The sequence below is a fragment of the Cimex lectularius genome, unplaced genomic scaffold, assembly GCF_000648675.2.
Source record: "Cimex lectularius strain Harlan isolate CLEC.00 unplaced genomic scaffold, Clec_2.1 scaffold105, whole genome shotgun sequence".
Lineage (NCBI taxonomy): Eukaryota > Metazoa > Arthropoda > Insecta > Hemiptera > Cimicidae > Cimex > Cimex lectularius.
The window spans coordinates 1,578,128-1,592,751 of NW_019394178.1; the positions used below are offsets into that span (position 1 = coordinate 1,578,128).

Sequence of the window (14,624 nt, forward strand, 5' to 3'; positions counted from 1 at the left end):
ATATATAAATTGCATATAATTTTTTGCAAATCATTGTATTGTATGAATCGAACCTTTAGAAAAAAAAGAAGAAAAACTCATGTTACATTTAAAATTTTTAACAACCTAATCTGACCTAAGCTTTTAAAAAGAATTGATCTAAATTTTCTTAATAAAAATATTGGACATACTAAACAATTTGCTATTGAGTTTACTAAAAATATTAACTTTAAAATTTTAAATCGTGACTGCTCCATAGTCAATGTTTTAAATATTGATGTCTTCAATTGTTGTGTCAGTTTTTTAAAGACGCTTCATCTTGGTTGTCTTAGTCAGTAAGAATTTATTTCATGTTATAGTTATTTTGTATATCTTTCAAATTTGTCGTTAACAAAGATTGCTGTTATTATTATTAAATCATATATTTTATATTTATTGAAAAATATTTCAGATTTGCCACCATCAAAGAGCATGGTCATAATTATTCTTTTTCTTCTGTTATAAAAGAAAACTACAAACAATTAAATCTGAAATTTTACATATTTAACTTTTTAAAGACACGTTTGCTAAATTGAAAATCAACAAAACTTTTGGATTGTCATAATGAAAGTTCCTTTTTTTTCATAAGATCAAATATCGATGTTATATCAACTTTCACTCACTTTCAGTGAGGGCCTACAATTCAGAAAGGTGTAGGAAGAAAAATGCAAATTGTATAGTTGGTGTCAAGTCTACGTAAAGTTTTGGGAGTAATCAGGTTTGCTTAGAGGTCCATGTTGTTGTTTTTGACAACTTCGAATTGAGCCGTCGGCGAACGTCCTACTGGCCTTCTAAGTTGTTCGTGCATCAAAATAAAATGACTTTGTTTGTCTCCATGCCTGGATAACCATAATTGAATGACGGTTTTTACACTGAAACATAATTTGACGATGTAGAAAGGCCCTAAACTAAAACAAAGAAAAATATTCACCTGAAACGTCAAAAATGTTTTATTTATTTATAATTTTAGATCACGTTTTTTCGGTTATTTTTAGTTACGGAAAATATTTTCGATAAAGTATTAAAATTGGAGGTCTCGCCTGTCGTTATAATTTTCCTCTTTGTGCTTTAAAAGTGCGATGAAAAAATACACCATAACATTTTCAAATTTTTATTTATAAACCTTAATTATTTTTTTATAATTATATTTAAAACAGAAGAACAAAAATAGTTAATTTATCCAATCAGCGTAATTTTTAAATTTAATTAACACATATGGTTATTTACATATATTTTTCTTTTCTTTTTTAAATTTAATAATTTTACTCTCCAAATATCCAAGAAGAGAGTTTACATTTTTCGGGGTTAAAAGACAGTCTGGCTGTCTGAAGGGGATCACGTTATCAGGACGAGGATGCAGATGCTGATCGCCAGGATGATGTTCCCTCTCACCTTTTCAGAATAGCCTCTGACTGAAACAATGCCAATATTTATCAATATTTATATTGGACAAGCAAAATACATTCTTCAGATAATAAACATTTTGAAACTATTCGACGGTTCGAAAAAGGAAACATTTCGAACAAACAAATCTGAAGACATGATAAACAAAACGAAAAGGAGAAAAAAGGGACAGAAGTGAGAAAGAAAGAGCAATTCAGAAAGGGAATTGTGAGAATGAGAATGAGTGAGAAAGTTATATAAAGTAAATGAACGAGCAAAAAAATAGAGAACGTGAGGGTAAGTAAGTAAGAAAGAGAGAGAGAGAGAGAGAGAGAGAGAGAGAGAGAGAGAGAGAGAGAGAGAGAGAGGAAATATGAAAGTAACAGATTGAGAGAGAGTAAGTGAGGGAGTCAAAAGTTTGAGAGCGAGGGAATAAAAAGTGCGAGTGTGAAAGTGAGAAAGAAAGGGATTGTAAGAGTGAGAGTGAGAGAGGGAGTAGTGGAAAGAAAAATTTGTGAGAGAGCGTTAGTGAGAGAGTTCGATGGAGTGAGTGATGCACATAGACCAAAACTGCTCGCGGTGCAAAGGTCTTAAAGAAAGTGAGGGAAAGATGATGAGAAAGAGGAAGTGAGAGAGAAGAAAAATAGTTTAGGGAGAGAGTGGGAGAGTTAAAGTGAGTCAGAGAGTTGCTACACAAAATAATCAATCTGTAAACTTGGATAACTGTAAACCAGAAAAATAGGTTAGTCAGTTATGTAGTGAAAAAAATACAAAAAAAAATAAAGAAAGAAAAAATGTCGACATATAAATATTTAACTGTAACAAAAACACCAAAACAATCCCTCTAATAAAAAATAAAACTCAAGACACAAACAAAGAAAATAACTCGTGGTATAACTAATTTTCCGAAGTGACAAAATGTGAAAAAAATGGTAAACATTCTTAGACATGGTAAGGCAGAACCAGGGTAGCGTACGCTGCCTTATTTAGATACATGAACTGTTATAACAATAGGGAGAGGTTTGAACTATACGTATGATATCTGATTGGAGCGAATTATTCAGTTGATGTCGGATGTCAGGATATGTCGGCTGAGACGTTGGCAAAAAGAGTAGTGAAGGGTGAATTCTGGATATCGGGGTGATGAGAAATAAGGAACGAAGGACCAAATGCCACTTGTAATCTTTCTGACACAATTATCCATCAAAAAGAAATTTAATATCCAGAAACAAAAGGCACCTCAAATATAAATATCAAATAAGAACATAGAATTATGACATTACTCAATATAGTACAATGATAGATGTCAAATTTACTTTAAATTTAATTGTTGATATTTAGCGTTAGCAAGTGTAGAATAAAAGTCAAGTATGGTTGTACGCATTGTAACATCTGGTATTTGGGACAAATAAGCTTCTTTTTCTCCAAATCTTTCCAACGATGACAGGACATAAACGTGAAAGCTGGTGTGAAGCCGACGTCCGAAAAAAAGATAAACAGCCCAAGGGCTGTGGGTTTTACTGTCGAGAAATTAATGCGATTAAAAATAATGCTCTCTGCGTGTGGTGCGGCGGTGAGACTCGACTGAGCATTGTAGTCACGTCTGGATAAAGGGGAGCCGCCACGTAATCCAACGGCTAAAGCGTGTTACAACAATTAGGGCTACAAGGCTCCAAAAGCATAATGCATTAAGCCCTAACTCCTCATAGGCCCGTTAATTCAGACGCTCGCCCAAACTCCCCCTAATTTGAATAATAAAATTACAATTGAAACTGCCGGGAACGCTGAGATTGGTGCCGAGGGCCGAATTGGAGGGAGCGCTTTCAAGACGCGCACAACCGGAAAATTTTCGCTGCTAATTCCATTAACGACCCTCCGCGACGGCGCATGCATTAAAACGTTAATTGATAGGATAATTTGCTATTTTTTCCACGCTGCAGAATACTGTAAATATCGTTTACGAAGTTAAAGATTGTTCGAAGTTTGAAACAAAACCACCAAAAAGCGACCCGAGCGATGATGGGAAGAAAATCGAAAAATGGGAAAAAGATGAGGCAGTAGCGATGTTCACCATATTATCAGCTATGGAACTATCACAAGTTACGCTTATTAAAAGTGGTTCCTCGTCAAAAAAAATGTTCAAAAAATTGGACTCAATCATTAAACTGAATTCCGATTTTAACAAAATGTTACTTCTTGAAATCAACAAATGAAAATGGACTGCAACAAAACGGTAGTGCAACATAATGCAAAGATTGAAAATCTTACATACCAAAACAAGGAATCTAGTGAGAATATAAGCGATGCGACGATAATTACGAAAATTCCAGGGACACTGGCTTTGAAATACAGAAACTTGTGGATATTCCAACTGTATGAAACCAAGATATGAACGTACGTACATCAATATCAAGTTATTAATTTCAAATACGATAAAAGAAGAATGGAAAAACCGCTGGGCTCGGAAAAATAGAAATGACCCTGCCAAACTGTGGCAGGTGAAGAAAGACGTCGGTCCCTGGTTCACGGAAAATGGGTCAAAAAGGGAAAAGGTCATACTGACAAGACTACGTATAGGTCATACAAGAATTAAGCACGGGCACCTTCTAGCAGGAAAGCGACCGCATAGGTGCCCATTATGCAAGGATAGAGTAACAGTCGAGCACCTTTTCAACTGAGAAGGCTCGACGTTTATAGTCAATATTTTGGAATTTCAACGGACTTGTGCGTAATCTTGGGGCACGTCAGCGGGCACAAATCGCTGTACCGGTACCTCAGGGCTATAGGGATTTTCAAATATATATATTTTATGTGTGTTTGTGTTGTTTGTGAAGTGTTTGTGTCGTGTTTGTGTGGTGTTTATGTTAATATATTAGGATGAATGTAATTTATTAGCGTGAAAGTAATGGGTTATTTACCCCGCCGCGAAGAATATCGAGTACTTTGGGGTGAGTGTGTGATGTCTGGGGAGCAAAAGTAAGTTATTAGCGCGAATGGAGTGGGTTCGGCCCCGCCCCGAGGAATATCGAGTACTCTGGGGGAGTGAGTGTGACCAGACTTCTATGTTTGAGGCGATATATATGTTATGTATTGTATGATGAGGCTAGCATTTTAAAATAACGACGTAATATACAAGTAAAAGCAGAGCGTCAGTAACCAGATCGAGATGCTCAAATGGCCGCAGTTCAATACAAAATACGCGAGAAAGACAGGAAAGAGAAGGAATACACGCGGAGGGCCGGCGATGACCTGAGCTGTTTGTCGGCCTATAAACCTCCCACTTTATATATATGACCGTACGTACACCATCTACATAATTAATTGATAGATTTGTTGAAGTGGTTCAAACGCATTTTGTACAGCGTCAATCCATTAAGACTATTGTCCTTTTAAAATACAGGGTGTTTATCGACACACCATAGGAAAAACATTGTATCACCAGCTAAAGTGTACTATTAAGACACATCTATCCAACTATTAAGACAAATTATCCGTTATACGGAAAGTGAAATTGTGGGGTGAGTCATTGGAGCTGCTGGCGAGCCCGAAACCTACAAAATTAGAAAGTATTCATGCCAGACATTTAAACAAGTTTCTTCAACTAGCATGATACCATCACATGTTTGTGTATCATGCTGTAATCGGTATGTGTTATGAAAACGGGTAGTGTCAAGAGGCTCTCGTTTCGCTTTTATCGCTTAATCCTCGCTGGTAATGACTTCATCTAAAAAAAAGTACACATTCCAACCAGATTCAAAGTTTTTGATCATAATATTATAAGATTTCTTCATTTGAACTAATGATAAACCAGTAGTTTGGTCGTTTACCGTCGTTTGTTTATTATACAAACACTCCGGATCAAAAAGGTTCGTTACGACCGAAATACTGGTACAGAATCATTGATTTATTAACAGTTTGACGTCTTGCTTTAGATTTTGAGTGAACAATATCCAATAACAGACCTTCCAATTCCAAGTTTGTATCCGGCTTTTTATTAGGAGGTCTGTCGTAAATTTTGGCGGAATTAAAAAAAAAATTGCGGGCAAAGACTTTTATTGTAAACTATTATAATCCTTCTTTTAGGTCAGGTTTTATTGCATTCTTCAAGTCAAATGTGCCCTGGACATCAGTAAAGAAACATTTTGGGTGGAACTTAGCTACTAGAATTTCATTCTCATAATTCTGCCTTTTGTGATCTATCTTTTAAATTTGTATAGACCAGCTAAAAGACTGCGAACGACTACATGCAGTAAGACCAAGTGTTCGTTACCTAGAGTTTCAATAATTGCATAACAAAGACCAATCTACATCAAAGCGTTGTTTTTGGAAGAATATAAAAACTATTTAGGTTAAATATTATAGCTTGAGACCCCTGTAAGTCCTTCTTTCTGCTCTGTGTGAATGTATTTATTGCCGTAAATAAGGAAAGGGCGTCAAGGTGACGAATATAAGTTCAGCTACACTGGATAAATTATGTTTCGTAGGTTTTAAATAAATTGGTAAATCGGTTGATGGGGTTATTCAACACATTTTATTGTTAACAAATGAAATAATTGTTGAGAAAAAATGAAACACTTAATAGTCATGATTTTTTCACAGAATGCCTGTGGATAATCGCCTTCAGGTTGCACCGGCTAAGATTTTTCTCTCTTCTCGTAAATTATTAATTCATGTCAGAAATAACATTATAAACAGTTAATTATTATTACTTATAAATTGAATAAATATAACATGAATTTACTCAAACGTTTCAAAAATTGATATGTCGTGACGCCAACGCCATTATAATATGTTCCGCGTTAGCTACACAATGTTGACACATTAATTATTAGATTATCTACAGGTTTAAATGAAAATAATACGTTTTATGTCGTATTATGTTATGTTATTAATCATCAACCTCTACAAAATTAGATTTATAACTATGGTAAAAGGTGTTAATTAAAACACAGGCAAAATGCACAGTTTCCTTGCCTTATAGCACCTAATTACAAAATCGTTTTGAACTTTATTAAGATTTTTCAGATATTGTCAAAACAAACATTACTCACCTTAGCAAAAATAAACTATTTTTATCATTTACCAAAGAACCACGTAAATCAGTGTTTAATTGTAATTTTAACTAGACGAAATAGGTTCTAGAATCAGAAGATAATAGAGGTAAAAGATTTCGCAGAATCTATAAATATAACTATACTCGAGATAAATTAGTATTTGCCACAGAATAATAAAAATTCATGACATTAAAATAACTAAAAAACAACATCCCACATGGTATTATCAGCACGAACATTCGAAAAAAAAAGATTAAAACAATTGCAACAGATATATTCATACGTGCTCATACAATCCAACAAACCATATAAAGAATGGTACACTAAACTATACCTGAAGTAATGAAAGAGCAAAGAAACTCGACATCTACCAACTAAGAAAACTACTACAAGGAATCGATTAACAAATATGTAAATAGAGGACAACACAAAAACAAAACATTTCATAGAGATAAATTAAATCAACTAAATTCATACAAAAACAAAAACGCTCAAAAACCAGTGAGAATTAGATTATATATATATATATATATATATATATATATATATATATATATATAATTTCAGCTTATCAATCGTAATTAAAAAATGAATAACCCAATTTTGTAACTTAATTTGCATCAACCAACCTTGGATTTTAGCAATACAGAAAATTTTACAATTTCTTCACCAAGTTTACAATAAATACGGCGAAAAATAAACTCATTTGAAAACAGAAACGCACCAACACAACTCTTAAATATGGGCAGAACGTATAAATACTAAAATTGATAACTTATACCTTTCAATTTATGTAAAACTCTGCATTACATAACAAGAAGATAACTTGAATAGAACCAACAACATAAAACCCTTGAAATACGCTGACAGAACAAAAAAAAAACTGGCACAACGCTTTACCTTTTCACAGGCAAATAAAAGGAACTGGGAATAAGACAAATGCCAACGAACAAACTGGAAATAACAAAATTTCAGCATTTTCTCTGATAGACAAAACAAACAAGGATATACTTACCAGAATAATCGTTCATTTTTAAAAAATCTCACAGTATAATAAATAATTTATTAAAAAAATAATATAGTGAAACGATTTGGTGATGAGCCCAGCCAAATTCCTGATTTTGAGTTCGATTCCCTGCGTTCGAGTCCCCCTATTTTTCCTCTGTTTATATGTAAAACAATTTAAACAGCTCTGACTCACTGAAAAAATTCTTACTTGCATAGCTTCCCCCAAACATAGCCGTATTAACCTAAAATTAACATCCCCCAACCCTAACTGTGCCTAACCCTGACTTTAACATAACTTACTAAACCTCCCTAACCATATCCTAACCCAATCAAACCTAAGCTAACACTACCCATGCACGCTCCCATTTAACGCATCATCCATGATGCAAAAACGGTCTAACAAAAACGTCATATATGTGAAAGTTTAGAAACAGTTTTAAGTGAAAAATATCAAAATTCACCAAGAAAGGATGCCTCTCGGTTGTCGAGAAGTGGCGCATTGCTGTGGACGACGTGATGTCCCTGCCAGACGACCGGGGACAAACTGGCGACGCACCGCAGCTTCATCACACCTTTGTTGAAGTGGTACGGCTTCACGTTCATTGACAAACCGAGGGCAGTGGTCACGAGTCCGTGAGCGTGCACCGCGTTCGGGTATTTGATCACTCCATCCCTCTCCGTCATCTGGAACAAACGGATGAAATAACGTTAAAACAACTGTTAAGCCTTTCCACTCACCAGCAATTCAATAGTCTATATAGATAAAATATCGTCTGAATCCGGAAAAAAAAATCTTGTTTCAAAATTCACTCTTTTACTTTGGTCGTGTGCCACTAGATTATCACGTCTTCCAGCCAGATTTCTAAAGCTTTGACACAATACGTTTTACAATCGGTACATCATCCGTTAAAATCTTTTTTGATTTCCTTTTTGTTACTTTTGGTCAATATAAATGGAAATCATTAAGCACATTTATGCGATTAGTTTCAGACATTTCCAATCTCCAACCAAGTTTTAGGATTACCATTTTATCCGTCATCTAATGTAATTCTCGTTCCATTTACTGGAATTCCACTTATATCATACTCATAATATTTAATTGATTATCGTATTAAAATAATATTTGATATATTTCTATCTTGTTTGTTGAACTGGTGAAAATTTGGTTCTTTCTTCAAAATGTTCGAAGATTTATTTGTCTATCATGGGACTTATTATTTTAGCTAAGATAAGAATTGTGATTTTTATTCTTCACCCATGTAGAAAAATCTGCTTGAGATTTACTACACTTCTAAAAAAAAATTTACCAAATTTTTCTATTTTTGAAGTACAACTACATAACAATGAAAATAGAGTTTTTCCCGTCGAAAAGTGACACATCTGTGATTCACTACTGCAAAAATATACGTAATTATCATCATGATCACTATAATATATTATATAACGGATATAATTTGTATGTTGACAAAAAACAGCAACGTGAATGGAAAACGGACTCAATCTCTCATCTTTAAGTATTTTTGTTCAAAATGTGGTTTTTGCGAGAGCCAAAAGACTTCTGATAAATAAAGAAAAAACCTGATCTGAAGGGCAAACCATCACAATTAAGAAAGATGATTGCAATAAATGGCTGTAATCAAAGGAAAACTCAAATTTGACAGTCCATTCCAAGAGGTCACAGCAAACATAGAAGAACAACAACCCCAAGGACAACGAATCCATGGCACATTGATAAATCAATAAAAAAATAAATACATTAGTTGTAATAGGTAACCTTAAAAATAGCCGAACTGGATTTATAAAGTAAACGTTTTGGGCGTTTATGTTAATTTCATCCTTATTTTTCTCATTTATAATAACGCATAAACCAATAGTTCTCAATATTGTCTCAAGGAAGGAACTTCCAACTGGTTGTAATGCTGTAGGCTTTGGACAAATACCCGAGGAGGAATGAATTTTTAAGTGGAATTCTGTTGTACATTGATAGATCAAAGTTGAAACAGGTAATACGTGGTCTGAAGATTCCTTGAGTATCAAAAATCACTGGCGTACAAAAGAGTTGTACCACATCTAGACTATAATCATGGTAATAGGTATAAAGGTTAAAAATAGAGTTATTAAACAAAACCTCTTAGATTGGTTTCAATTATCTTGCAAGCAGAATCCTTGCAATCCAACTCTGTGCACAGGAGTTTGTAAAAAAAATACGGATTCTGCTAGAAATGTACATACCTTTGAACTGTTGGGCAGCTAAAAAGGCACTAAATGTTCTCAGCTGGAAATTATATTGGAATATGTGAATTGCCTAAGGGGCCCTGGAGGACACACCGGGGCTATCTTGATGTGGGTTCCAAGGAAGGTGTACACGGAATAATAAATTATAAAAGGAAACGATCAGCGAACGACAAGCCAAAGTATTGAAATCCGGCTGCCTTCTCACAAATGGCTTAAGATAGAAAGATTAAAGCGCTTCATAAAAGATCCAGCATGCAAGATAAAATATATATATATAAAGACGATTTTTTTTTCTCCCCCCCTCCTCACTATCCCTTCTCTTGATCTGCCTGAAAAATATAGGCCTCTTTACTGGCCACAGTCCTCTAAATAACTAACTAAACTTTTAGCGGCGGTAAAATCGGAGACACAAAAATGCTGATAATTTAAGGACAAACCACATACATTTGCACATATACTTTTTCTATCTGAGGAACTAGACAGGGTAAGGTATGGCCACTTTAGTAAAACAATTCTCATACCAAAAGAACTGCTAGAAAAGGCATCACAAAAACATGGTCGTAATCATAACGGTTTCACCAGAGATCTGCAAATATTTCGCAGTGGAATAAGGTGCACTTTTTGATTCAGTCATTACAATGTCCTTACAATTATATTCCAAAAATGGTCCAAACAATCGAAAAAGAGGGCTAAATTTTATTGAAAATAAGTAAAAATAAGACGATTTTTTCCTAGGGATTTTGCCTTTCTCATGTTTAGCTTTGAGGAAATCGACACGGGATTGTTGACCCCTTAAAACAAAAGTATGAAAATAATGAAAATTTTGTTTTGTTGTTCTTACCTCCATTATTTTTAGGTTTTTGAACTACCAAGATTCACTAGACCTTTCCTTTTTACTTCAAAAAAGATCTAGGGAAGACTACAAAAAAGGCCACCTTTTTCAGGCAAGTAAAATAAGTAGTTATATAACCAAGGTGCACTTATTCAGGGTCTCCCTTTATGGTGCGAAGATGTATGGGCAAAAATATAAATTGCACTTTTTCGCTCTGAAGAATCTCCTATCACAAACTCACTTTAATATAAAATTATAAAACCTAATGTTTTAAATATGATGATGCATTCAGGCTTTATGATTCTAGCTCCTAATCCCTGGTGAGTGCCCTTTGGAAGAGACCGAAAGACCTAAGAAAACAAATATTTCAAAATGAGAAAAAATAGATATTCTTTGTATTTATGTATATTCTTTATTCTTTGACCTAATTCCAAGTTCATATTGTTGAGCAGGAAACTACTTAAAATTCCCCACATAATGTACCTAGAGGTTCAAATTTACATCAAACTATAAATATTTAAGAAAAATTATAATTACAATTTTTACCTTATACTTATTTAATAAACCTTGCTTTCCGCCAGATGTAGAGCTTTAAGGATTTGAAACTAAGGTTAATAACTATCGTTCTATAAGGATTTGTAATCTGTGTGATCTAGGGGTGAAAAATGATCCATAATTGCTATTGATTTCTGCGGTCCACAATGAAATTTTTTAACCGTACAATTATTTAAATTTAAGAGATTACGTTGCGATGTACAGGGTATCCCGTAAGAATGTCAAGTTTGCATTTGCCAGGGTGGGATCTAGTCATAGGGGTGCCGCGTCGGGTTTCACAATGCGCCCTTTCTCGGGTTACCTCCCCCAATTCTTTGTCTTCATATCCAGCTGACGTTACTTTCCTCGTAACAAGATATACAGGCCTCTATCTATTTCAATGCAGTCTCACATCCTTTTCCGACCCTTCGGGCAACCCTATTTGAGCCATTATCCAATAAAGGAATCATATCACGACGGGGGATGGCCGAATGTCATCCACCCCACTAATGACGGGGCGCTTTGTACAATTCCAACGGCAGTTAATCCTAATTTAGGTACAACTATGTGGTTTTATCCACGAATTTTTGAACACTAAAAGTATTTGTAAAATAAGACATCTGCTTTAAGGTATAATTTAGGTAGACGATCTCTCTCATTTTCTCTGTAACTGTCTCTGTTTTTTTTACGAGAGTTCGCAACAGCAGATGTTATATCATCCCTCGGGGTGCCGGTGTTTTTGAAAAAAAAAAGCCCATTTGTAAGTATGTCGGGTTCGAATGCAGAGCCACTGGGTTTATCTTACAGTGAGCGCCTTGTCAACACCGTTGCGGCCACCGACGCCCCTCTATTTTTAAGTGTTATTGTATTGCTTGACTGCTTGCAATTCACGTATGAATTGGAAACTGTCCCTTTTATCAGTCTTTCTGCCTATCTGCAACTTGCTCTCTCACTCTCTCTCTCTCTCTCTCTCTCTCTCTCTCTCTCCATATCTATCTATCTATCTATCTATCTATCTATCTATCTCTCTATCTNTCTCTCTCTCTCTCTCTCTCTCTCTCTCTCTCTCTCTCTCTCTCTCTCTCTCCTTCTCCCTCGATCTCCTATTTATCTTTCTGTCCAGATTACTAGTTGATAATTATTGTAAATTTGTAACACATTTGCGTGATTTTTTTAATCTGATTTGATTCTATATCTCTAAAATCCTTATATAAAAAATTTATTTAATTGCACATGCGCAACAATGTAAATAATCGTACCAAGAGATTGACTGAATTGCTTTAATTAACAGGAAAATACATTATTTTTGTTTCAAATTCTTTGCAACTTTTTGTACAAGGAAAGATGGGAAGAAACATGTTCATCATTAAATGAAAATGCATTAAGAAAACATGTAACATAAATGGGAAATTTATACATTCAATATCGCATCAGTATTTTATCATTTTATTCTCTCCCGTATACTTGTACGATTAATCAAATTGTTGATTCTGTGTCCTATTGGTTTGATTGATTTCTTTGTTGTTAATTTTACGTCATATTTGAATAAAAATCCTCTGAGATAATACGGATTCGTTCTGTCATTTCATGTTCATTTCCCTGGAATAATAATTTAAACACACGATTAAACATCCAGCGTAAAAGTGAATATTTGATTGAATTGTCTTGTTTATTTATACGAAAATTATAATTTTTCAATTTATAACGGGGATCATTTTATTGAACAAATGAAGAAAACGTGCAATGAGGCGACAATACATATTTGAACAATTTAAACTTTGAAACAACAAAGATTGTCAAATAAAAGTTAATATAAAGACTATCGATAATTTAGGAGAAATTTAAAAGTAATATAGTTTTCCCTGTATATATAATTTCGGAGGTTTATAACCAGATCAACAGCTGAGGTCATCGACGGCCGTCTGCTTGTTTTTTCTTTTTTTTTTTACTTTTGCCTAAACATTTATATACGGCGATGATTTGAACGTCTCGATCTAGTTACTGGCCAGTACTACATCGATATCATAAAATGGTAGCTTTTTCTTTGTTACTTAGGTTGTCAACTATCGAACAGAAACAAAAATATGAACGTATATACAGACAGATGTGTGCATCGGACGATATACCCGAGCACTCCTACGCCCCAAGTCGGAACCCGATCGAGCAGCCGCGCCAAGGCGGCACGCAGTACAACACCAGAACTTTTATTTGAGAGTCCATGCGCTCCATCGAGGAAACAACGAAACACGGTACCACGGCGCCGAAAACACGTTCACCACAGCGGTGTACGTCCAAGTGCCACGCCCGGCATCGGTAGTTCATGACATCCTACAACACCGGTACCCTATCATCACCCCATACAAAAAGTAGACTGGACACATTCACACCACAAGAGTATTCGATATTTGTCGGGCATGGACCAACCAACTTCAGTTTTGCTAATAACTTACTTTTACTCTCCACACGTCATATACCCCATAATATTCCACATTCTTCGGGGTGGGTTCAAACCACGCATTACCCCTGTAAACTGTAAATTTTATTACATTACCTCATATCATTCAGTAATTCAGGGAAAATACAACCCTCTATTATTAGTTAATTAATTTCAATTCTTTTTCAACTATATAAGATTATTGTGAAAGATTTCAGAAAACCAGAAGGATAATTAATTGTATTCGTTTCATTAAAAATAATTGTTTCAACATTTGCTGGCTTTTATAAAACATTAGATCTAATATTATGATTGCAATAAAAATGTATATTATAATTTAATATTATATAACGAAAACCAGTGAAATTGTCTTATAGTATATTAATATATTATATAGATTTATTTGTTGAGCTGGTAAAATTTTTCTCGATTTTTTTGGTATTTTATCCTTTAAATTTAAAAAATGCTTGAAAATAGAGATCAATCTTCAATTACCTGTTCGTCGTTGATGTACCAGTGCAGAATCGATGCGGGATACGACTTCCCGGAGGTACAGTTGAGATTGAGCTCGTCGCCGATCATGTACTGCTTCTTTTCGCCCGTTATGTGCGGCCCGTGAGAAGGCATGACTATAAAAACACAACATTTTTAATCAACTACTGGTAACTAGAAAATATTATACGACTATTTTCAGGAATATTATTTTTTTAAATTTTCAATGGTCAAATTGTTTTTATTGGACTTAGAGATATCTCGCCTCCTGTTTCTTGTTTGTGTTTATTGAGAATGTATGTATTTAACAGTGTGAATTTGTAGCGCGAAATGAATATTGAGTACCACTATTATAGTAGTTAATTTACATAGATTGTTTAGTAGTTAGTACCCGTATTCATAGTATTTAAATGTAGGTTTTATGATTATTCGGAGATCGTGAGATGCATTTTTTAATCTAAAATTTTCTAGCACGGTATAAATTCAATTTTTTAATCTAAAATTTTCTCGCGTTGTATAAATCCATTTTTTATGTAAAATTTTCTTGCATTGTATATTCATTTTTTTATATAAAATTTTCTAACATTGTAAAAACTCATTTTTTTCTTTTAATCTAAAATTTTCTAGCGCTGTA

The 14,624-nt window shown here is 34.2% G+C and overlaps 1 protein-coding gene across 1 annotated transcript; it reads right to left on the bottom strand.

The window, feature by feature from the left end:
* Positions 1-1,218: 1,218 nt before the first annotated feature.
* Positions 1,219-14,145, bottom strand: LOC112126130. Its single transcript, XM_024229990.1, has 3 exons — positions 13,994-14,145; positions 7,925-8,147; positions 1,219-1,430 (listed from the first exon to the last, which is right to left on the bottom strand). Exons 1-3 carry the CDS (start codon positions 14,123-14,125, stop codon positions 1,354-1,356), a joined length of 432 nt encoding a protein of 143 aa, XP_024085758.1. The 5' UTR covers positions 14,126-14,145; the 3' UTR covers positions 1,219-1,353.
* Between the last annotated feature and the right edge of the window lie 479 nt (positions 14,146-14,624).

Bases quoted from the DNA above. Each gene is read 5' to 3' on its own strand.
- LOC112126130 (XM_024229990.1), bottom strand. From the start codon at position 14,125: ATGCCTTCTCACGGGCCGCACATAACGGGCGAAAAGAAGCAGTACATG. The intron at 8,148-13,993 runs GTAATTGAAGAT...CGTTTGTTCCAG, and splicing joins GGTACATCAACGACGAACAG to ATGACGGAGAGGGATGGAGT. The intron at 1,431-7,924 runs GTGAATTTTGAT...GCATTGTTTCAG, and splicing joins CCGAGAGGCATCCTTTCTTG to TCAGAGGCTATTCTGAAAAG.